The sequence below is a fragment of the Boleophthalmus pectinirostris genome, unplaced genomic scaffold, assembly GCF_026225935.1.
Source record: "Boleophthalmus pectinirostris isolate CB_2022bp ecotype Guang Dong unplaced genomic scaffold, ASM2622593v1 HiC_scaffold_19, whole genome shotgun sequence".
Lineage (NCBI taxonomy): Eukaryota > Metazoa > Chordata > Actinopteri > Gobiiformes > Gobiidae > Boleophthalmus > Boleophthalmus pectinirostris.
The window spans coordinates 26,105,460-26,128,789 of NW_026571140.1; the positions used below are offsets into that span (position 1 = coordinate 26,105,460).

The 23,330-nt window shown below is 38.0% G+C and overlaps 3 protein-coding genes across 3 annotated transcripts in view; all 3 read left to right on the forward strand.

The window, feature by feature from the left end:
* LOC110173089 (ephrin type-A receptor 6-like) overlaps window positions 1-10,789 on the forward strand; it is a 63,268-nt gene extending 52,479 nt beyond the window's left edge. The window contains exons 11-20 of the mRNA XM_020939063.2: window positions 1,835-1,940; window positions 3,628-3,698; window positions 6,007-6,132; window positions 6,832-7,017; window positions 7,686-7,747; window positions 7,847-8,056; window positions 8,498-8,647; window positions 8,721-8,914; window positions 9,457-9,606; window positions 10,188-10,789. Of these exons, the coding sequence (XP_020794722.1) occupies window positions 1,835-1,940; window positions 3,628-3,698; window positions 6,007-6,132; window positions 6,832-7,017; window positions 7,686-7,747; window positions 7,847-8,056; window positions 8,498-8,647; window positions 8,721-8,914; window positions 9,457-9,606; window positions 10,188-10,302 (1,370 nt within the window). The 3' untranslated portion in view covers window positions 10,303-10,789. The remainder of the gene's footprint in view (window positions 1-1,834; window positions 1,941-3,627; window positions 3,699-6,006; window positions 6,133-6,831; window positions 7,018-7,685; window positions 7,748-7,846; window positions 8,057-8,497; window positions 8,648-8,720; window positions 8,915-9,456; window positions 9,607-10,187) is intronic.
* Window positions 10,790-11,380: 591 nt separating this feature from the next.
* Window positions 11,381-15,333, forward strand: arl6 (ADP-ribosylation factor-like 6). Its single transcript, XM_020938939.2, has 8 exons — window positions 11,381-11,522; window positions 12,017-12,168; window positions 12,275-12,336; window positions 12,423-12,491; window positions 12,560-12,654; window positions 13,790-13,919; window positions 14,197-14,252; window positions 14,535-15,333. Exons 2-8 carry the CDS (start codon window positions 12,049-12,051, stop codon window positions 14,558-14,560), a joined length of 558 nt encoding a protein of 185 aa, XP_020794598.1. The 5' UTR covers window positions 11,381-11,522; window positions 12,017-12,048; the 3' UTR covers window positions 14,561-15,333.
* Window positions 15,334-17,218: 1,885 nt separating this feature from the next.
* On the forward strand, window positions 17,219-21,027 carry slc5a7a (solute carrier family 5 member 7a). Its single transcript, XM_020939060.2, has 8 exons — window positions 17,219-17,402; window positions 17,657-17,770; window positions 17,930-18,085; window positions 18,168-18,316; window positions 18,428-18,571; window positions 18,815-18,968; window positions 19,538-19,755; window positions 20,353-21,027. Exons 1-8 carry the CDS (start codon window positions 17,219-17,221, stop codon window positions 21,025-21,027), a joined length of 1,794 nt encoding a protein of 597 aa, XP_020794719.1.
* Window positions 21,028-23,330: the final 2,303 nt, after the last annotated feature.

Sequence of the window (23,330 nt, forward strand, 5' to 3'; positions counted from 1 at the left end):
AAATCTTTACTCAGATAAATGCACAGCTGCTGCAAAATAGTTTCTTGTAGAAGTATGAAAGTGTATTTAAGAAAAAAAATGTTCTGTAACTTTGGGAGGTTGAGGCAGATGAAGGATGAGGAGAGAGTGCATTTAAAGAGCCCATATTTTGCTATTTTCTGACCTATGTTAAAATGTTGTTTCCTCATCACAAACATACCTGGAGTTATGCTTTGTATCATTCACATGTTTAACACACAAACCTTGCATTTGAGTCCGTCTCTCAAACAGAAAAAACACTCCAACTTGTGATGTCATGTGGTAATACAGGAACTGTGTTTTTAATCTCCATACATCTTCACTCAGTGGTGTAGTAGGGATTTTTTAAGTGGGGGCGATTCGTGACGTTATTGATGTAATGAACCTCCCCCCTTTCCAACAGAACATAAATCATATGCTACAACACATGTGTCTAAGACTGAACCAGGAGGACTAAACCACGACTAAAACAGGACTAATTCAGGTCTAAACCAGGTCTAAACCAGGACTAATCTTGGACTTGAGAGAGAGACGGGACCCCAAGCCCACAGAGCAGGGTGTCCACAAAACGTGATTAGGTGACAGCGTTTAGCCCCATGGGGCGTGGAGCGCTGTGCTGGTCCTTTTACTCTCGGTCACCAGACTGTCTACGCGGGCGCACATCCAGGCCCGTCCCCACACTCAGTCCTGGTTCAGTTTTGGTTTAGTCCTAGTTTAGTCCTGTTTTAGTCCTGGTTTAGTCCTCCTGGATCAGTCCTGGGATCAGTCCTGGTCCACTCATGTCACAGGTCACTGTAGGATAGAACTGGAGATATCATAAGCCTATGCAGGTTCTTTTCACTATTGCCAGTGGTTTGACATTTAAGTTGTAGCTATTTTATACTGGTTATTTTTTTATATCTCACATCGGGAGAAGTGGGTGGACGGCGTACCCCCACTTACCAAGCCCGCTGCACCGCTGCCTTCACTAGAATCATTTGGATAATTTCAGCCCTGGAATTGCCAGTCTCTACTGAAAAAAGGTAAAAGGTAGCTGTTAACTTGAAAACTAATGCTTCATGACATCACAAGGCAAGGTGAAAAGGCATTTTGAGCTTTGGAGATCTAGCCAGCCTAACAGTGCAGGATTACTCAAATATATGTGAATGAAACACAACTCCAGGTAATTTTTTGATGAGGTAACATTAAAACATGGCTTAAAACTCACAACAGTCAATTTGGTGTAATATAGGACCTTTTAATAAACATGTTTCACTGATGAGATGGGAGATATTTAATTTAAAGCTGCACTATGTAACTTTTCTGGTGGTACATACACCAGCTGCTTATCTCCATGTAAGTCTTATTTCTTTATTTGTATTGCATTAAACCTGTGAATCCTGTACAGTTTTTTATACTTGTAATGATGGTAACACCTGCTTGTTTCCATGGAATGCCACACTGTGGAATATTTTACCCATAGAGACATAAAGTGGACATTAATTCTTCCTGCTACGTCTATAATATTCTGCCCACTACAATTTTTACAGTTGTTATAATTGCTAACAATTTAAATTTCCCATTTAAATATTTCTGGACACTATTTCTAACACTGTAAATTTTATGGACAGAAATACTTTTCCAGTTTAAGTGTAGGAATGACTGAATGAGTTGAGTAAAAGTTCTTGCACTTTCCACAGCTCCATCTCTGTCCTTAAATACCCCTCAGCAATTCTTCAGCCCTTTCCCATGAACTGACTTGAATCTAAAATGCTCCAGTCAGCATTTCCAGCATCTCTGTTCCTGTGTGCAGATACTTATTGTGTGTTCTCCACAGACCCTGATGTTGCAGATCAAGGCCAGGTTCTGGTGGTGGTCACAGCGTCAGTGGGGGGCTTCTCTCTGCTGGTCATTCTCACCCTCTTCCTCCTCATTACTGGACGGTAATATGAATAATTTAAACTTTTTTTCGTTGTTTGTTGTTTTTTCAGGTATTTTTTCAGGTGTTAGAAGATAACATACATAGATCATCAGTTTACTTTTAGTACTTAGTAAAGAACAATATTGATCTAAAACAAGTTAATAATAGAAATTGGTCTGTTGACTGCTTTTTCAAAACTGCAAAACTGATAGACCCCACTTCTTCATATTGTTGGAAATGGCTGTTGCATTTTAACTCTTTAACTCTAACTTTTTTTTAATAATAAATTATAAGTAAATAGAAATAAGCTGGCAGAGGTAGGAGGCAGATTTGAATCATGTTCAGAGTTATATGTGTTACGAAACTTTTTTTTGCACTTTTTTATTAGAGTAGTTTTTTCCTGAGGCCCCAGATCTCCATGAATCACAGCTAGAAAACAGTTTAAATTAGGGGCATCACAAAGAATACACCACTATGTTACTAAATTACAATAGATTTTATTATGAGCTTGGATAATAATGAAGGGCACTGTACACACACAAACTCACACTTCTGTCTCATATCCTCTTTTGTGAGCCGTCCAGCAGAAGTCTATTAACGGACTCCCTTTGCCATCAGGCGGACACTCTTATTTTCCAACTGACTGCACCAATTTTCTGGCTAATTACTCGGCATGTAATGCATGTACCAGCAGTTTGCTTCGTCCCATTAACTTCAGCAGGTTAGAGCAGATTTGTGTCCTTTGGTTCACATACTTTTTTATTAGTTGCAATTATTGGTAAACTATGAAAAATGGCTTTGAATCTGCTGATAATTTGATAAGGCATTATATTACGAGAACACAATCGTTGCGCAAAAGGATTCTGAAACACCCAACAAAAAATGTGAAATGCAGCTTCTGTAAAATGATAAATGTAGTTTCAAAATAAATTAATATTGTGGTTTCTAAGATTTTTCTTCTTACTGTCAGAAGCGTAGGAAAAGTGCTTGAAGCTGTTTTGTCCCTATTCTCAAATCGAATACACCACACTGTATACGCGATAATAGTTTTGTATAATTCAGAGAGGTACATCAAATTTTCTGCACTGGTTACAAATTGTCAAAGAGAAACAAAACTTTTAGATGTTAATATTTCACACATCTGATGCAGTTTATAGTGACACCAGAGGGTCAGTCAGATCCCTCACTTTGCTGATAATGGAATAATAGAATCAAGGCATTGTGTTGAGAGGACCAACTAATGCAATATATATGTCACACACATAATTTGTGAATGAACTTTATTACACTAAATGACAGGGAAGTTAACAGTGGGCACAAAGGGGTTTATTGTCACAGGCCTCAGAATCTTAGGGGCCCAAAATTAATAGTTTCTTGCCCCAGGCCCCGAAAATTCTGTCGATGAGCCTTCTGTATGGCTTGTATTTGTACAGGTGCTGGTGCCAGGTTATAGCATGAATGCTAATTTACACTGTAGTCCCTGAAGAGGTTGGTGGGAATACTGAAAATGTGGACTCAATGTATATAGATAAGTTAACCACAAATATATTAAACAGATATTACCTGGGGTCACATTGTTCCAGTACTACTCTAAAAACATTCTGAAATATGGGACTATTTTCCCTTTGCAGCTGCCAGAACAGATGACTGTATCTTGTGTATTGCCAAGATTTGCACTGATACACTTTCCTCTGTGGGGTATTCTACAGGTGTCAGGGGTATATCAAAGCCAGGATGAAGTCAGAGGAGAAGCGAAGGACACGTTTCCACAGCGGACATGGTAAACAACTCCCTCTCATTTCAATTCTCTTCACGTACTTATGATGGTGATTGAAGTTTTGGAGAGACTGGACCAGTTTCCATGGCGCATCTTTCTCACACCCTTTGGCAAATAATCTTAATTACATTTTTACAGTTATCTGAGGGTGTGCAGGCTCTGATGCTTCTAACTAGTCTGATAAAGTTGTGGGTGTTAGAGTTTCCAAAAACATCCCTATTTGCTCACTGGTATCCAGTTTCACCCTGTTTTTATCACACTCACCTTAACTTGTATCTTAGCAACTTTTGTGTGCCATAGCTTTGCACCTGCTGGTACAAGCTGTGATTGTCGCAAAGGGAAAGAACAAAGCCCAGTAGCGTAATTTACAAGAAAGTGAATGCTTGCCCAGGAAGCCCTCCAAACTGTGCTTGATAGAAACAAATGTATGTGTCAAATATTAAGGGATAGCAGAACAACACAAAGTAGACTGTTTTAGTATATTGATGTTATGTCAGATGACTTTCTGGGCACCACTTTCTACCTTTATGACAGCTTTGGATGAGCACATTGTTTACAGTGGTCCAGAACCTTCAGTTACATGAAATATCAGATGATAGACTTTATTGATCCCACTTAGGAGACATCCAGGGATCCAGTAGCAAGCACAATCATGCAAGCACGCATAAATAATTCAAATTGATAAAAGTTACTATCAACAGTATGGTGCTCAGGTTCAGGTCAGTTTAGACACAATATACACATATTTTCTTTTTTTTTTATAAAAGTATCCAAGCCTCTTATATACGTTAGGCTAGATTAGTTTATTTACCTTTAAAAAATAATAATAATTTAAAAAAATTGCAAAAACATGTACAAAAAGCTCAAAGTGCACCTCAAAACAACATAAACACACAATAGACAATCATTACAGACTACATATTGATTTTTCATAACAACAAGCTACAAAGACTAGGTAGGTAAATATTATGGTGCTTCATCAAAGTGCATTTTTCAAGCTTATAACTGCAGTGCTGGTGCTATTTTTTATTATCTGTGTACTTCTGTTTGACTGCAAACCTCTGCTTTAGTATTAATAACATGTCATACAATTCAAAATGTTCTTTTACAGGCCTTTGTTGTCTTGTGTTGTTGAGGTTGTTCACAGCGGAGGCATCACCTGGACATGGGCTGCCAACAGGCTGCACTCTCTGTGAAGCAAAAGTCATCTCTATTACAACTGTGTTTAGACTCCCAGGAGACAGAGCTACAGCTAGACTTCCAAGCTGAAATCCATTGCGGACAATGCCTTCAACTTTCCCACAATATGCGCTGACACTGCCATAAAGTACATTTAGTCCCCAGTTCATGTGTTGGAGCGCTACCAGGGGCTGCTTCACTTATCATTTGTGCCAGTCATCATGCACAGTGCTTACTGCAGCAGCATCTCCACAGTCAGAGTGAGAGCAAGGAGGGGGAGTTGGAGAGGAGGGGGAGGGAGAGAAGGGGAAAAAGAGGGAGAGGGAGTTTGGGCTTCTTGCGATGTCTTCATCTACTCCTGCTGCTCTGAGGCATTTTCTCAGCTCCAAGTTTTTATCTTGGTGAATAAAAAATAAATGAAATATCAAGGGTAAATGCAAAATCTGTGAACTTATGTGACAAAATATGAATGCTAGTTGGAATGTTGTTTAAAAATATCTGAGTGTATATACAGGTATATACTGTATATATTATGCTGTGAAATATGCAAAAATGTTGATAAATATAGGCTACAGGAGAAACTAAAACTCAATAAAACATTATACATTGCAATTTTTATGTTACATAATTACCATAATGAATGCAGTTAAGCGCATCATACGTTACTCTCTATTTAATTTTATTCACTACTAAAAGTAATGCACTTGCAATGCAAGTTTATAATGAAATACATCTGGAAATACTGTATATTACAAAATTACTTTACCGTGATGCCTTTAAATCTGTTGTAGCCGAGAGTGACTCAGAGGCTCATCCATTTCATTAGTCTGATTTGTTTTCAGTATTATACTATTTCTACCACTAACTTTGTTGCCCCTAACCTTGGTTTTATTTGAGTGTTCTTGATGGTTATGGGTGTAAAATAAAAACATGATTGCTGTTGACTGTGGGGGCAAATTGCGTATGTTTCCCAGATTTTCATAAACATCAAACTTGTTTAACTTTTAATGGGCCTCCTCCCTCAGGGTTTTCCTGCAGCTGAACCTCTCTGAATTTTAAAATACTTTCCAAAACATCTCTATTCCCTTATAACAGCTTGATGTTTTCTTATTTGTATGTGTCTTCTTTCTAGTGCCGTTCTCTGGGATTAAGACCTATGTGGACCCAGACACATATGAAGACCCAACACAGGCAGTGGAGGAGTTTGCTAAGGAGATAGACCCTTCATACATCTGCATTGAAAGAGTAATTGGGGCAGGTAAAAATAAATACATAACAATAAAAACATAACAAAGAATATTGCCAGTATTCATTCTAACTATTCATGTGAGAAAAGTCAGGCCTCATAAAGTTTTTGTTTTATTGTTTTATAGCTATAGTCTTTGCTAGGTAATTATATATGTTATTTATTGTATAGAAGCAAAGGAGAGTCGATGCACATTTTTGAAAGCTGTAATGTTCACTGGTTTATTAAATTGAACAGATTGTCTTTGCTCCCTGGTCCATAAATGATTTCAAAGGTGCCCTTTATACACAAGGTTTTTGTAGTGTGGGCTCCATCTACTGGGATGAATATGTAATTGCAATGCTCCTTGAAACAGACGAACTTTACTGATGTACAAGGGAAATCACTTGGACATAGAAGCCCATACATTATAATTACAAAGGGCATAAAGGGCACTTTTAATCAAATAAAAATAAGCCATATGAACTTTCTTGAGGGTCATATTAAAATACCTACATCTACCCATCTGAAATATTTGTATTCTCTTTAAGTAGTACTTTCCTGGAGGCAAGCAGTTTTTTTTGTTATAGCAGTTAAAGACTTGTATTTCACTAGTAGTAACAGGAAATACAGACTCTGTGTATCACCAGATTATTGTAAAAAAAAAAAAATGTATAATTGCCATAGTTATTATCTTCCTAATATTGACTTTTCTTTTCATTAATTTCCCAGGTGAGTTTGGAGAGGTGTGCAGTGGGCGCCTGCGGTTACCGGGCCGAATGGACATTCCTGTGGCAATAAAAACACTCAAAGGTGGATATTCAGAACAGCAGAGGCGGGACTTCCTGCGAGAAGCGTCAATCATGGGTCAGTTTAGCTGTACAAACATCATCAGGCTGGAAGGAGTTGTCACCAATAGTAAGTTTGATCCATGCTTATTAAACAGACTGTACTGTACTGTACTGCAACAGCATGGTAATGGCTAGGATCGTAAGGGTTTATGTGTTTTGCAGCCCTGTTTCCAAACCTTTTTTTTTTGTTATTTTAAAGGCCCCATATTAAACTATTTTCTGATCTATATTATAATGTTGTTTCCTCACCAAAAATATTCCTGGAGTTGAGTTTTCTGTTATTGCCCATCTCTGAATAAAAGGTAAAAGGTAGCTGTTAATTTGAAAACTACTTCACAAGTTGGAATAGAGCATTTTAAGCCTTGGAGATGTAGACAGACTAATAATAAAGGATTACTGGAACATGTGCAACTAAAACAAAACACAACTCCAGGTATGTTTTTGATGAGGGGACGACATTATAACAAAAGTAAAAGCTCATAAGAGTCGCTTTTGTGTAATGTAGGACCTTTAAACTCTTCCTGTTAGGTTAGGGTTAATTTTAATATATTGCCATGAAATAAAGTTAATGGCGTCGTTCTATGATTAATTATGTTTTTGGCTACCATGCTATTGCTATTACTGTGCTGTTACAGAACTATAGTAAAGTTATTGCATAAGTAATTTTATCCTTTTTAAATATTCTTGTTAGGAGCTGTTTTGTTCATTTATTTACTTATTTATTGTACTTTTTAGGCAGACCAGTAATGATAGTAGTGGAATATATGGAAAATGGGGCTCTTGACTCCTTCCTGAGGGTAACTTCTTAATTTAATATATAATTATTTTAAAACAATGATAATAGTAGTAGTCCAGTAGCAGTGATACAAACTGTTTACTTTCTCTCTCCTCTTCAGACCCGTGATGGTCAGTTCACAGTGCTGCAGCTGGTGGGCATGCTCCGGGGCATAGCTGTGGGGATGACCTATCTTTCAGACATGGGTTATGTGCACAGGGATCTAGCAGCGCGTAACATTCTGGTCGACAAGAATCTGGTGTGTAAAGTGTCCGATTTTGGCATGTCCCGAGTCCTGGAGGATGACTCTGAGGCGGCCTACACTGCTACAGTAAGTCTAACATCTCATCTAGTTTACCATCACATTTTATCATGGAAAATTGACTTTTATGAGATTTTAACCATGTTATAATTTTTTCCCTCATGATTTGCTTACCCAGAGTTATATTTAGATTTATTCATGCATCCTTTATTGTCCTGCATTTGAGTGTTTCTTTTCTCCACCCACTGTATTTTCTGCAGTTATCCAAAAAATCCAGACTCTCTGTCTTACCATGTCCGTGTCATCTTAATAATATATCATACATAACCATTTTATACACGGAAATCTGCTGCTTGCTTCAGTGAACTACCACTGTGAGGTAGTGGAGCCAATTCTGAAGTATTGAACAGGAAGTCAATGGACCCATTAACATTACTAAGCCCTCAGAAAATGTCTTATTTAAAACATGATATAATAGACTGTACTGCTGTGCCTTTTTTGTTACTACAGGGAGGAAAAATACCAATACGATGGACAGCGCCAGAAGCAATTGCTTATGGGAAATTCTCATCTGCTAGTGATGTGTGGAGCTTTGGTATTGTGATGTGGGAAGTGATGTCTTATGGTGAAAGACCATACTGGGAAATGTCCAATCAAGATGTAAATTATCATTTCCAAAGTATTTATACATTTATACATTATAAATATTAAACAATAAATCTCTTTATCACAGGTGATTTTATCCATAGAAGAAGGCTACCGCCTCCCTGCGCCTATGGGCTGTCCGGTGACACTGCACCAACTGATGTTACACTGTTGGCAGAAGGAGGCGGGTCAGAGACCAAACTTCACTGATGTCCTCTCCTTCCTCGATAAACTCATCATTAGCCCTGGGAGTCTGCTTACACTTGCAAATGAAGCTCAAAGGTAATATAGAGTTACTATGAATAACAAGACATTATATATATTTCACACATTTCTCTGTATATTAAAAAATATAGAGATATTTTTGTTTATACATTTTCAGTAAATACATTAAAATTCTTAAAAAGCTCTGAATGGCTCACCAGATATTTAATTAGTTGCTACCATCTTCACCACGCATTTATGGATGTAGTGTTTTTTGTTTTGTTTTTTGTTTTTTTAACCTTTATGTAACCAGGGAAATTCAGCTCAAACTAACTATACTATAACTATACAAGCAGTTATTGCACATCTCTACAAAATAAATAAATACATAAATAAAATATCAAGCACAGGTCCCTTATGAAATGCCATTTCATAAGAGAGTCAGGATAATTTATTGATCCTCAAGGGAAACTATTTAGTTGTTACAAAACCAAAAAAAAAAAACCCAAATCCCCAGGACTTTGAGTGTAATTTTAAAGGCATTTAAAGAGATCAACTCAGACTTGTTGCAACATTTTCTATGCACCAGGAGCTGTTTACATTTCTGTCTGTCCTCCCAGCTTAACTGACTCGCCGGAGGATCTTCCAGACTACCCTCTGTTCATCTCCATTGGCGACTGGCTCGACTCCATCAAAATGAGCCAGTACAAAAACAACTTCCTCGCAGCAGGCTACACAACACTGGACTCCATCTCTACCATGAATATAGAGTGAGTGGCGCCCAGTTGAGTTGAATATCATGGCTAAAATAATAGTGATTATCTAGAAAATTGTTGACAGTTTAAATATGTTATTGACTTTAGGAGTCATGCACTTAAGTTTAAAAGATATTGAAATTGTCCTGTGAAGTTTCCTATTTAAACAACTTTCATATAATAGTACATTGTTATGAGCGGAAGCAGCAGTGATGGAAGAACTACATAATCTGGTGGTATAAGTTTGATTGTCTTTGTTGGCACTCATTCTAAAATCTACCACTAATTATTACTGTCATCCTCTTTTATCACAATGAATGATATTATTGTTTGTAGTCCCATCCCTAATCCTATTAGACCTATTGTGATTGAATACTGGTCTGGCCTTGTGTAAAAATCTGTTAATGTGTAAATCTGTTTTAGATGTGAAGCGATGACTCGTTTACTTTTCTGTTGTTGTTTAGTTTTTGGCAAGATTTATACACAAAATTTTACAAATATTCTCAGGGATATGGGAACTATTTGAGAGTCCTTGTGGTACACTTATTACAATAGTGCATCTCCATTAAAAACCTAAATCTTTTCCTTGCCCACAGTGACATTAGACGAATCGGCATCTGTTTGATTGGGCACCAGAGACGAATCATCAGCAGCATACAGTCTCTGCGTCTGCAGCTTCACCACATCCAGCAGAACGGCTTTCAAGTCTGAGCCTGCATTAATAAAAACTGTTGAACTGGACTAGAAGTGAACCAGAGACCTTCCACATCACCATTTGATTAATTGCAAAAACACCAGACTGTTAGGTGTAGCAGGTATACCAGTCACCGCTCTTTTGGGAGCTGTCAGGTGCTTGGCCAGATGTCGTCTAGTTGAAATCACACACCTATCATCTTCAGATCTTCAGAAACACAGTCGTCCACAACAACCAAACCTCTGTCAGCGCTCGACAAACTCTCCAGAACTCAGCAAATGCATCTCACTTGAATTTTGGACTTTCTTCCCGTAGTATTTTCAAGTCTTCACAATACCTCTTCTCTCTCCAACTGACAATCTGAGATAGACTTTGAAAGGTGTCGAGTTACCTCATGAGCTGATATGATGTGGAGATGCGTAAGGTTAGTGAAAATTATGAGTTGTTTTAAGACAATTCTCTGATTTAAAGTGTGGTAAACACAATCATGTTTTTGAACTGAAGACCGTTGAATGTCAAAAGATTTTATAGAAATGTATCCTCATGATAATGCAGTATGTCTTGTACAAAGTCTTGTGAAAGCTGTATGTTTTATTCAGTTCCTTAATAAAACAAGGTTATTTTAATAGTCTTCTCTCAAACACTAGTGTGCAGCTCATTGTTAAGAGCAACAATTATAAACCTTGTTGAGATGCACACACCCTCTTGACTGCCACTGAAGAACACACACGTTTTCTGGACATGGAGATGTGTCAGGTGAGTTTGTCAAACATCTGAAGAGCACACAGATGCAATAGGTTTGAAAAGTTATATGTCATTCGAGCCAGTAATTGGTAGAGCAACGTAAAACAAAAACTCCAATAGGTTTATAACTTAAAATGTTTACATACACATTTGGCAGTCGATGTCACTGAAAAGGAAAATACAATATATAAATGCAAAATACATAAAATTAAATATGAATTAATTTGTAGGTATGATTTTGTCCTCCTTTTCTTTCATTTTTTCATAAATTAATTTTTTTTTTTTTTTTTTTTTGACCTACGGGCCTACGGGGAAGCTGACGTCATTACGTACACGGTGGTCTCCCAGCAACGAAGTGTAAATAACCCAGAGGAGGCGCGCGGCGACTAAGATGAGAGGCAAAAACGATGCTCTGAGTCAGACACGTTCATGAGACAAGCCCAGCCCATCGTGGACCACACCTTGAAGTGAATACATTTGATAAACATCCAAGGTAAACGACGTTTTTAGCTACGATTTCACTGTATGGACCTAATGTCCATGTTAGCATTACTATTAGCTAGCTAGCTAGCTACTGACAAAATGCATCAGCGGCAGATAACGATGCGAGATGTTTGCATCCATTTAGTTTCACATTTAAGTAAACTTATGAGATATAGACATATGGAAAGGATATAAACCTGGTAAATTGACTGTGAAATTTAGCAAAGCTTTTTTGCTAGCTCCATTTGACAACGACAAGAGATTAAGTAGGGTTAGAAGCTAACGAGCTAACGTTAGCTGCTCGCAGAAGTATTAGGCAAGCTACAAAGCCATAATGCCAAACAAACATGGATAAAGGTTACAGCAAGACACTAACAGGTTACAACTCGTCTTTTACTAAGTAATTAACCTAGGGCTAAACATTTGTGAATCATACGTGCCTCCTGAGTTTTTAAACACAAAATAATGTTGCTTTCATTACAATGAAATATGTGTTTTGAACAGGTCAGAGGGGAAGCTCATGTGCTGAATAACTAATGGGGTTGTTTGATAAGTTGGCCTCATGGCTGGGGCTGAAGAAGGAGGTGAATGTGCTCTGTCTGGGTCTGGACAACAGCGGAAAAACTACTATTATCAACCAGCTCAAACCCTCAAATGTAATACTGTTGTAATGTGTTCAGTTGTACTGAATAAATGCAGTATTGACAGTATATTGTATATTTCAGCTCTGACTAACTCTTGTTTCAAAACATTGTTTCAAAGGCCCAGACCCAAGACATTGTCCCTACAATTGGTTTTAACATTGAAAAATTCAAGACTTCCAGGTATGTGGGACTTAAGTACTGGTTTATTGTATGTATGTATTATGTATGAAGATTATATTTGACAAGAATTCTTTGACTTTTTCTAGTCTGTCCTTCACTGTGTTTGATATGTCTGGCCAAGGCAGGTACCGAAACCTTTGGGAGCACTATTATAAGTGAGTGTTATAATGATTAAACAAAAGTAATTGTTTTTATTAAAACTTAAACCATGTCTGTTTTTCAGGGAGGGCCAGGCTATAATATTTGTCATTGATAGTGCGGACAAGCTGAGGATGGTTGTGGCTAAAGAGGAACTTGACACACTACTCAATCACCCAGGTAGACGAATTTAAATCTAGAGTAAACATTTTTGAGACAAAATACATAAAACAGACCTAAGAGAACCTTCAAATACACCACTTCTGGAAAAAACTGAACCCTGACTTGGACAAGTTCGAACACATTTTCAAAATCATATAAGTTATCGTCACAATATCTTCTCAACTTCTAGCTGTTCAAAGCAAATCTCACACCTCCTAATGGTTTGGTGCTCCGCCCCCTCCTCTTGATCATCATCTACATTATTCCCCTTGTCCACATCATCTGTCACCATGGACTTTCACTGCTTATGACAGCTTTTCATCTCCACGAAATCCAACACCATCATTCTTTACACCATCACAAATGGCTTGTTAGACATCAAAACCTGGATGGACCACAACTTCCCCAAACGCAGCAGCAATAAAACAGAACCTCTTATCACCGACCCAGAGCTCTCTTCTGCTCAGAACATCATCATCTTCAACAACTGGTCAAGCCGTTCCCCCACCCCCTCTGTACATAATCTTGGTATTCTCATGGACCCCAACTTCTTTCAGAGTCCATATCATCCTCATCACTAAAACATTTTTCCACCTCCGCAACAGTGCTCTTCCTCACCCTTCCCTCTTTCCCTCCAAATTCGATTACTGAAATAGCTGTGTGTATGCAGTCTCCCCTCCACCCACCTCCACAAATTGTAATACATCTAGAACTCTGCTGCCTGCCTTCTCCCCCATACCCGCTCCTCACGCCTGTCCTCAAATGACTCCACTGGCTACCTGTTCAATACTGCATACAATACAAGGTCCTCATCACCTACAAGCCCCTTCATAACCTGACCCCCCTATCTCACCAACCTGCATCCAAACTGTCCCATCTGCTTCTTCAGATCTGCCAACACCAATCTCCTCACCCCCGGCAACAAGACAAAGCACCAGACATTGGGGGCACTGAGCCTTTGCTGTATCTGAAATCAATCCAACAACCCATCAGGAACTCATTACAGAGCTTCACATCACTACGAAAAACTCACCTTTTCAAACTTGCATTCCCTTGATTTTCACCATTGTTCTGTTCTATATAAGTTTGATAAGTTGGACGTACTGTTATTATTATTATTGGTGTATAATGTACATGATATCTTTTTGTGTAGATGTCAAACATAGGCGGATCCCAATTCTGTTTTTTGCAAACAAGATGGATGTACGAGATTCACTTACTTCAGTCAAAGTCTCACAACTGCTCTGTCTGGAAAACATCAAAGATAAACCATGGCATATCTGGTAAGAACTTTATTTTATTCTTGAAAATCACAGATGTAAATGATTAATGCTGTGCACAACACCATAGTGATCAGATGGTTTGTGTTATCAATTATTTTAAGTTTTAGTTAATAAACAAGAAGCACAGTAAAGCACAGTACTTTCATAGCAACTCTTCGGTCATGATTTCCTTTGACACTTGAGAATTTGACTGTTAATGTTTTCAGCCCTGCTGGTAGGTTTGTGCTGAGGCGGCACGTTTTGATTAAAGAAACATGTTTGAATCTGTATGTTTCAGTGCCACCAATGCTTTGAAAGGTGAAGGTCTACAGGAGGGTGTCGACTGGCTTCAAGGTATGAGAAACGTTCAGGATGGGTCTTTGTGTCTTTGTTGTATATTTATGGAGTAACTTGCATGTTGCATGTTTTCTGTGTTTTTACAAACTTTCCTCAATAGAACAAATTGTTCTGTAAGTATTTTAGTTCTGTAGTACATATAGTATATATCTGTTTTCTCTCTAATTAATGAAATATCAGTGTGTGCAAATATGGATATAGTAACCCTGTATGTATTCCTATATTCTGATTTTAGTGAGATGTGTTTAAATGTAATCTTTTTTTCCTTTTCTTTTTTAGATCAAATCAAAACAACGAGAACGTGAGGTCCTGAAGAGCAAGACTGACAAGCCGAACTATAAATGAAATAATATAGATTATTTTAGGTACAGCAATATGTATGTGATCCAACATGATATTTAAAAGGAAAGGCATTTCTGTTGAAACAACATTTTTTACTTTCTGTCAAATCAGATTTTGTCTTATACTCACTTCATCCATAATTAACCGTATCTACAATGTATAACAGCTAAACATTGACATCAGTTGCACTTTTCTCTATGTGACATTTGGACATAAACTACATTCCTTTTATACCTACTGAATATGAATATCTTGTGCCAGTTGCCTGTTTTCATCAGGGCTGGATTGAGCATGTAATAAAACCTTTTAAAATGTTACATATATGAAGATGAGTGCATTCCGATGCTAACTGCTGTGCTAAGACTACATATTGTTTGTTAAAACTGCATAATGCCCAGCTCTTCGTTGTTTTGTTACTTAAAAGTTGTTAAAAACTGCAGAAAGAGAACATATTTAAGCTGTAAATAATATTGAGGGTTTACTCCAACGGTAAAGGTAACAAATGATGTGTCATAATTTTTGTGTATATTTGGATTTTTCATGTAGTTTTTATCTTGGCCTTATTTTACTACAGATGTTTTTTGTTGATTAGATGAAATGTAAAGGTATCACAAGCAGTTTTATTTTAAAATCCGTAATTAGAAGGACAAATCTTGAATGTAACAAATTCTCTTTAGCTTTAAAATAAATTTTCCCAACCAGTGACAAGATAGAATAGAACTGCTTGTATTTTTTATTAAAGTTGTAATTTAATTAAACACAAATAAATTAGAAAAAAAAGTGTTCTGTGTTTGTGAATCAAAAACATTGTTATATAGTTTAATTAGGTTTTTTTTGAAAACATGTTTTTTTCCAACCCCCAACCTCCTCAGAAAAAGTGTCTTGAGCTCTGCCAGCAACAGCTGCTCATTAGACATCAATCCTTTTGCCCTGCACAATTAAACTAGTTAAATGTAAACACAGCTTCCACTTAGAAAATTGTGAATTAGTGATAACATGTGCATGTTACATTTTTAAAGCTATAACATTGTATTAATGTTAACACTTTTTTGGAAATTTTATTTTTAAGTTGATGTAGCGAGATCTCAATTTTCTTTTTCTTTTTTTTTTTTTCCACACAAACTTTGACGCCATCATCTGATTGTAGTGATTATGTTGACTTATTTATCTCTGTCCATGGTCCTGAAATGGTGTCGGCTGCGCTATCACCAATAGAGGGCGCTGTTTGTGTGGAGCAGATCCAATAAATGTCAATTCTTGAGGTCTACCTACACACTGTGATCACACATTTTCCTGAACTAAACCTATGTGTATCATTAAACGTCTTTCCTCTGCTCCAGACTCTTAGATCCATTCTAATTGGATGGGCATCACTTTTGACAAGAACAGGCCGAATTAAATTACCTCAAATTGAAGAGACCTTTAAGAAGATTTTTCTGATACACGCTACTGCCTAGAAGTGGAAGAAAGTGAGTCCATGTGTCTTAATTGTTCATATATTCACATACCATAACTGATTAGCAGGCCAAAATAAAATTGTATAGGTGGTAAAGTATAATGTGGCACATATATATTTTTGTATTAAATTTAAGTTGCATTTATTGAACATCTAAATGGCGTAAAATCGTCGATAAACAGAAAAGATAATTGCTTTGTCAAGGAAAGGTTGAGCAGAAGAAAAAGACAGGGGCTAAAAGGCCAGTTAGATTGCCGTAACTTCGCCTTAATTAATTAACACACTTTAATTTTTTATTATTATTATTTTTTAAATCCATAAATATATTGTTATAATGTTAAATGCAGACTATAATCTAAGAGTAATGAAACCACGGTTCATTTGTGTCCTTCATTGACTAAAGGAATCTACTCCCGTCCGATTGCTGTGCGTCTGGTGCGCGCGGGGCAGTGACGTCTCTCATACATGGCGCTCATTAAAGAGGGACGTTTTGCTCCTCTGACGCGCGTGTCAGCCCCGTGACGGCACCTGGCGCCTTATAAGCCCCAGTAAGTCACCCGAGAGACCTGCAGCGTCCTCTCATTTCACTTTTCTCCGTGCGTAAAAGCGGACTTTACTCATTTTTATAAACTACTCACTTTTGCTCGTTTCTTTCTGCGTCAGGGGACACGGCACATGACTCTTGGAATATTTGAGGTATGTTTTTGTTGTATTATAATTTAAAGAGATGCGTTTGCGTCATATTTTGTGTGTGCAGGAAAAACGTATATGTTAGTAAAACAGAAAATTAAAATGAATTTACCGCATGCATGTGGAATATTACTGTGACATTGTTTGCCACATTTAAATGCCAAGCTTTAAAAATAATAATAATAAATAAATAAACTTTTTTTAATGTTAGGGGTCATAAACATAGGACACAGTCTGGGGATACAATATCCAAACTAATTTTTTTCTGGAAAAGATGTGCGTAAAAAGACAATTACGCGTCAAACACCCGTGTGTTTATCTCAGAAATATGTTCACACAAAAGCATCGATATCTCGTCTAAAACTTCTTTAATAAAACTAAATGTTTACGAGGAACTTAAGCTCTTTTTTGAATCTTTCACTTTTTCATGATAGGTGCCTTTGCCCGGCCGCTCCTAGCGCTCGACCCGTGCACAATGACCATCCACATAGAGGGACTTGTGGCTATAGCGGTCTTCTATCTTCTGATCCTGTTTGTGGGCATCTGGGCAGCATGGAAGAACAAAAACTCGGGAGAAGCGGAGGGCACGGACCGCAGCGAGACGATCATGGTTGGAGGCAGAGACATTGGCTTATTTGTTGGAGGCTTTACAATGACAGGTAACGGAATAGATATTGTCCTATATCAGTGGCTTAAATACATTTTTGGTTACATGTCCTGCATGGAATTGTGTTTAATATTTTTGATTGACTTATTATTGATTTGTCAACAAAATAAAACAAATGTAAATGTTCTATTATGTTCAACACTAAACTTGAAAGATTAAAATATAGAAAACAAACTATAATTTTAGGAAGTTAGGAAGATATGTTTAGTATCAAAATAAATATTATCTTTTTATTTGTTTTTTTAGCAACGTGGGTTGGAGGAGGGTACATCAATGGCACAGCTGAGTATGTGTATTTACCAGGTTATGGTTTGGCTTGGGCACAGGCTCCCTTTGGATATGCTCTCAGTCTAGTTGTTGGTGAGTTTTGTTGCATATACCTTTGTTGTCTTGTGTCATTTCCATATACCCATCCTCCATTGCTCCAGTTCGCCAAATAATGCATTAACCTTATGCCCTTATATTGGACATGGGGCGGTGCTGGTTCACTGTCTGATGCATGTGCTGTCTCTGATACAGGCGGTCTCTTTTTTGCTAAGCCCATGCGCTCCAGAGGTTACGTCACCATGTTGGACCCGTTCCAGCAACTGTATGGCAAACGTATGGGTGGTCTGTTATTCATACCGGCTCTGATGGGTGAGATCTTCTGGTCAGCCGCCATTTTGTCTGCACTTGGTAAGTTTGCAGGCCTGAAGCATGACTCAGCATTTATCATGATTTTTAAAAATCTAAAATATATTCTATTTTCACACTGCAGGGGCTACGCTGAGTGTTATTGTGGACATCAACATCAAGATGTCTGTGGTCATCTCAGCTCTCATTGCGATCTTTTACACATTGGTTGGTGGGCTTTATTCAGTGGCTTACACTGACGTGGTGCAGCTCTTCTGTATATTTGTTGGTTTGGTGAGTCAAAAAGGAGACTACTACAATTACTGGTCTCAAGCACATTGTATTTCGGTTTAGACTTTGATCTCATGGTTCACTCTTATTTGTGCTTTTTCTTTGTGGTCTCAGTGGATCAGTGTCCCCTTTGCTCTGACTAACCCAGCAGTGGCAGACATCACAGTGACTGCTGTGAAGCAGGTGTACCAGTCACCCTGGAGAGGCAGCGTCAGCACGAGTGACACCTGGGTCTGGATAGATAACTTCTGCCTCTTGGTAAACCACTGACAACAAATCTAACATAAATTCATCTCAGTGATTGTACTATACAAATAGATTGTACTGTAATTTCTACTACTGCTAAAATTCACAATAAAATTGTGTTTTGATTTGTAAAAGTGATCTTTTGATGTTAATATCTTTAGTAGTAGTTTAGTATAATGTCTTTTTCGATTATGTTTCAACAACAATGCTGAGAATTGTAAACAGATGTGATTTTAATTCTGGTTGTCCTCTCAGATGTTGGGTGGTATCCCATGGCAGGTGTACTTCCAGCGTGTACTGTCTGCCTCCTCCGCCACATACGCCCAGGTGTTGTCCTTCCTTGCTGCGTTCGGTTGCCTCGTCATGGCCGTCCCCTCCGTCCTCATCGGCGCCATCGGGGCCTCCACAGGTCTGTCAGTACTTTCATATTCACACTGAGTTTGTGTGTTTGTGTGAAAACATGTTGCCCTTAGATCTGAGGGAGGCTGGTAAATGGCAGCTGGTTCACCTCATCCATAATGAAGCAGCAATCCGTTTAATAACCATGCTGCTTGTGTAAATATTGCATAAGAAGAAGGCATGAGACCAAATTAGAGGTTTGATCTCAGCATTTCTAGGTTTCTATTTGTCTGAACATCTTAACACGCCTGGTAATATCTCATACCAGTCTAACCTAAAATGTTTATATTAAAAAAAAGCACAAGAAATACTATAAATATAAATGATTACTTTTTAGTGCACATTTTCTTTCAAGGCTGAATTAACAGGGAATATTGCTGCAGGAAGAAAGGGCATCTAGCTGAAAAAAAAAAAAATTATATTTATTTTGTTGAATTTGTGCAACACATTTTATAAGTGTTTTTAAGTGTTTCATTATCCATCATATAATTTACACTCAGGGATTTACTATTGCAGTCATTTTGGATTATTATTAAATATACAGCTTTTATAATTAGATTTTTAACCTTTGACTTCCAGACTGGAACCAGACGACGTACGGTGGTGTCTCCCCTAAAGAGAAGAATGAGGCAGACATGATTTTACCCATTGTCCTCCAGCACCTTTGTCCCCCCTTTGTGTCCTTCTTTGGTTTGGGAGCTGTCTCCGCGGCCGTCATGTCCTCTGCAGACTCCTCTATTCTGTCAGCCAGCTCCATGTTTGCCAGGAACATCTACCAGCTCGCATTCAGACAGTCGGTGAGGGATTCTGTCATTTCAAAACGTAGAGATTCTGGGATTTGTCCATTATCTGACATTATGTGTGATATACTGACAAGGGTATTTTAAGGAAAAGAGAGAGAAAGTTCCATGTTCAGATAGATGAAAGGTTGCTGCTGATGTCTTCAATTTACATAAGCACCATATTATTAAAAGGTGTACTACATCATTTTTCTCCAACTTTTCTCAATGGAGATTTTATCACTTTGCCGGGAATGTTAAACAGTATGGCTTTAAACTTTGGAGAGAATCTGATGATGCAAGTTCAGTCAGATCTGTGGAGAGGCAAGTCTGATCACGGTAATAATTGTTGTTGTTTTTTTTGTTTTGTTTTTGTATCTTATAATGAATAAAACTCAACACAATGAGAAAGAGGTGAGTTAAGGTCATACTGTGGAAAATTACAGACAAAGCAATGACATGAGACAGGTGGCAGACCATCCACCAAAAAGTTACATAGTACAGCTTTAAGAACTTACATTTGCATAACTCACTGTCTGCTCTCTCTCACTCCAGGGCTGTTAAAAATGATATCACTCTTATACCTTTTTTATGACTTTGTATGTGTATTTGCAGGCCTCCGACCGTGAGATTGTGTGGGTCATGCGCATCACCATCTTTGTATTCGGTGGACTGGCCACAGTGATGGCGCTGGTCACAGGAACAGTCTATGGCTTGTGGTACCTAAGCTCTGACCTGGTTTACGTCATCATCTTTCCTCAGCTCATCGCCGTCCTCTTTGTCAAAGGCACCAACACATATGGTTCTGTAGCAGCGTACATTTTCGGCTTGGTGCTGCGTATTGGCGGAGGAGAGCCCTACCTAAAACTACCACCTTTTATCTACTACCCCGGCTGGACCACTGAGAAATACCTGAACAACATTTCAGGAGAAATGGAGGATGTTGTCATACAAAAATTCCCTTTCAAAACCGTGTCCATGTTGGCTTCTTTTGCTGGTAATGTGGCTTTCTCATACCTGGCCAAGTACCTGTTTGAGAGTGGCAAGCTTTCACACAAGTACGACTTCCTGGATGCAGTTGTATCTAAGCACAGTGCCGAGATTATGGACAAAACGACTCTGGTGGCGCGTGGGAACAACATCGGCCTGTCGGAGATGGCGTCAGTGAAGCCAAGGCTGAGCGTGACTTTGGCTGCGGCATTCACGCGCCGAGACACACTGCCCACAGAACCAGTGGAGGAAGAGGAGGAGGAGTCTAGTCCTGACTCCTCCCACCATGACGAAGAGTGACTCAGGTCTGACTGCCAAAAGTAAGCTGTTACCCTTTGAAAGGCTTGATTGAAAATGAAAAGTTTCTAAAGCGTGGACCTTCTAAGTAGTCTGTATCGTGGTTGTGGTAAGTGGACAACAGCCATATTTCTGGATATACTGTGTGGCCATTTTGAAACTCTAAAATTGAAATATTTCTGTGAAGTAAGTTACCATCATATCATTACTGCTGAGTCTTGATCAAATTAAGTTTGGGGGCATTGAATATTTGACTTGAGTTATACGGTTATCTTATGAAATGGCTTTAATTTAACATAAGATGAACCGTTTTGCACTGACAGCCTAGCCAGTTTGTGGAGCAACAAAATGTCTTGGATGAGACTGGATGGATAAATAAGACAACAGACAGCACAAATCTGGTTAGGAAATAAATATTTTATGTATCAATGGCAATAACTCATATTGTAGCCACTGTATGCTTTTATAGTTGATTTGAAATAAAGCAGATATTTTATAGCTTTACACTATCCATTTGCCGCTGTAGCATTAGTGTTTTAAAAAAGAGTTATAGTTATAAAAAAAAAAATGAAAGTGTAGCCTAAATATGAAATACTACTGAAGCGTAGAGCAAACTACATTGTGCCAAAACCATCACCGTATAAAATGTTTTGTCATTTCGGTTTGGACATTTACTGTAAATGGCTAATTATTGCGATGACTGTGAATCAAATCGTAGAACAATCCATATATGAATCATAGAACTGTAGATTGTAGTTGAAACATATATGTCAGGTGTTGAGGCATATCTGATCATAGAACTGTATGTTAAAATGTAAAATACAAATGTTTTTATTGTAATTAACTGCCTTAAATGAAACACAAGTAACTTTCGCGTTCTCAGCTCTGGCCGTGTCCAGTCAGACCGCAGTGAACAATGACTTGAATATGAATGTAACCTCTGATGATCTCACTTTACTTAAGTGTGTCCATTTTACTGCTGTCTCTGTGCAGTTTGTTTGTGACGTCAAACAGTGAGAGTTGCAGTAAAACAACGGCCATTCACATTTCTTTACCAACAGTGTACAGATTATCTATGATGTGTTTATAAAAGAATATTAGAACAAAAAATATAACAAAGTATGTGAAAGTATATCAGAACATACCATTAAATGTTTATTTATTTTTGATGTTATAAAAAAATGAAACATTAAAATGTAAATGTTTCCAAGCATATATAAAGTCTACTTTTGTATAAAAAAAAAAAAAAAGCTGAAATATTGTCTTTTTTCCTGGGTGGATCAACTTTGCTGTGGGATGGGTCTTGCTTGGGAGGCCTTAAGGTACGACCAGTAAAGGAACATGTAAGAAAACGTGACTGAAATTACAATGCCTTGTCTTGGATCTTTGTCCCCCTCTCTGGCCCTCTATGAAAGACGACATCTTAAAATAGCCCTGTGGCTCTCTCCCTGCTTATTTACATTACCTTAAGTGCTGTACTCTCGTCTGGGACTGTGGGAGGAGCCACTGGAGGCTGCGTGAGGTGGCTGGAGAGATGGACTGACTGGGCTGGACTTTGTTGGGCGGAGCGTTTGGGCGCCTGTTGCCATAAAATCAACCAATCACTGAGATGACGCAAGTGCCCCGCCCTTCACGAATGTCCTTTATACCGACCTTGAGAAGTACGGAACAATCCCATAAAAGGAGCAGCGTGATGGGGAACGTGAGTGTCCTGGGCCCATTCATAGAAAGTACCTCAAAGAGCACTCACAATAATTAACAATTATGACGCAAAACTGTCACTTGTCCAAAAGTCAATCCATTTATTTGGGGATTTACGGATGTGCGCAGGTATTATTGGGGGTTGGTCAAATGCATTTAGATATCAGTATACTCACTCATTCATGGCTATTTTTAGAACATCTTCTGGTGTCACTCACTTGGTCTTCAAAACATAGTCAGATTTCCTTTTAACAAAACCCTACAACCTTTTCTAAAGCATGAATACCAAAAGTGCACTCATTTTCACAGTTTTATCCTTCGAAACCACCAAAAAGTCATGTGCCAAAAAATTTTGCATTATATAAAACTACTTTTGTCCATTTTGTAACCATCCTGGATCTATTTTCTAAGCAGGAAATGATAATGTATTTCAATCTGGGAAGTGGAAGTCCTTATGGGCAATATCTTTCAGTGGACATGACAAAATGTGATTAGGAAAAGCATCCAGATAGCAATCTAATGTGCATAACTTAGGCAAGGTGACTAAGTCTGCCCTTTGTTTTGTTTAAAATATTTTTTCTGTATCCGCTGTGAAAGAAATGAGA